The 1,621-nt window shown below is 40.7% G+C and overlaps 1 protein-coding gene across 1 annotated transcript; it reads left to right on the forward strand.

The window, feature by feature from the left end:
- The first annotated feature begins 212 nt into the window (after positions 1-212).
- Positions 213-1,153, forward strand: LOC100426591 (olfactory receptor 56A5-like). Its single transcript, XM_015115005.2, is given in 2 exon segments — positions 213-873; positions 876-1,153. Coding segments are annotated over 2 exon segments (939 nt in total).
- The last annotated feature ends 468 nt before the right edge of the window (positions 1,154-1,621 follow it).

Raw genomic sequence — 1,621 nt, forward strand, 5'->3', positions numbered from 1 at the left:
TTAACTTCAGAAATAATTTACTAAACCTTTCACTACTTATGTTAATATTTACTAAAGTTTGCCTTCATTTGGGATTGGTCGTCTGTATCTCATACATTTTATAAATTAGAAAGTGTTAGCAAATATTTTAACAGCTTTGTTTTCTATTTCTAATTCCTGTGTCTTATCAAACACAATTTCAGGTGAAATTTTCTCAGCTGAGAATTTATTTCATGACATTACCCAGCAACAACTCCACTTCCCCAGTCTTTGAATTCTTCCTCATTTGTTTCCGCAGTTTCCAGATCTGGCAGCACTGGCTGTCTCTGCCCCTCAGCCTCCTCTTCCGCCTGGCCATGGGGGCCAATACCACCCTTCTGACCACTATCTGTATGGAAACCTCTCTGCACCAGCCCCTATACTACCTGCTCAACCTCCTCTCCCTGCTGGACATTGTACTCTGCCTCACCGTCATCCCCAAGGTCCTGGCCATCTTCTGGTTTGACCTCAGGTCAATCAGCTTCCCTGCCTGCTTCCTTCAGAAGTTCATCATGAACAATTTTCTGACTATGGAGTCCTGTACATTCATAATCATGGCCTATGACTGCTATGTGTCCATCTGCAAGCCCCTACAGTACTCATCCATCATCACTGATCAATTTGTCGCTAGGGCTGCCATCTTTGTTGTGGTCAGGAATGGCCTTCTTACTTTGCCTATCCCCATACTTTCTTCTCGATTCAGATACTGTGCAGGACACATCATCAAGAACTGCGTCTGTACTAACGTGTCTGTTTCTAAACTCTCTTGTGATTGCATCAACTTGAATCAGCGCTACCAGTTTGTTACATGTTGGACCCTCCTGGGCTCTGACCTCATCCTTATTGTTCTCTTATTTTTTTTATCTTGAAAACTGTGCTAAGTATCAAGGCCGAGGGTGCTATGGCCAAGGCCTTGAGCACGTGTGGTTCCCACTTCATCCTAATCCTCTTCTTCAGCACAGTCCTGCTGGTTCTGGTCATCACTAACCTGGCCAGGAAGACAATTCCTCTGGATGTCCCCATCCTGCTCAACATCCTGCACCACCTCATTCCCCCAGCTCTGAACCCCATTGTTTATGGTGTGAGAACGAAGGAGATCAAGCAGGGAATCCAGAACCTACTGAGGAGGTTATAAAAAATAAAATGAATGCGACCTGATCTTGAAAACAGAAATTGATATTGGAGAATAATTGTTATGATACATAGAAAATTTAAATTGTTACTGTAAGAGTAAGTTTAGAGTTGACTTTCTTTAGTGTTTCAATTGATTATAGGGCTATCTACTCATTGGCTCCTGCTTTCTGTTTCACTGACTGGAATCTTAGTGTTTTGGCATTCTAGAATTGTTTGGAAGTTTTTCCTGACTTCATCTATGTGAGTACAAATTGACAAGCCATAATCACTGGAGCATAGAATGGTATGGTTTTCAAATAAATGAGAAATATAATTCTAATTATTTTAAATGTTTCTCAATTCCTATATTGTTTAATACATATATATGTGTTAGATGTCTTGGTTTTCCCTGACTCAGCTCAACATGAATAATTTTTTTTTTTGCCATGAATGGATCTCTCATGGACATATAGATGTTGACTCAAGAACT

This window comes from Macaca mulatta, chromosome 14, assembly GCF_049350105.2.
Source record: "Macaca mulatta isolate MMU2019108-1 chromosome 14, T2T-MMU8v2.0, whole genome shotgun sequence".
NCBI lineage: Eukaryota > Metazoa > Chordata > Mammalia > Primates > Cercopithecidae > Macaca > Macaca mulatta.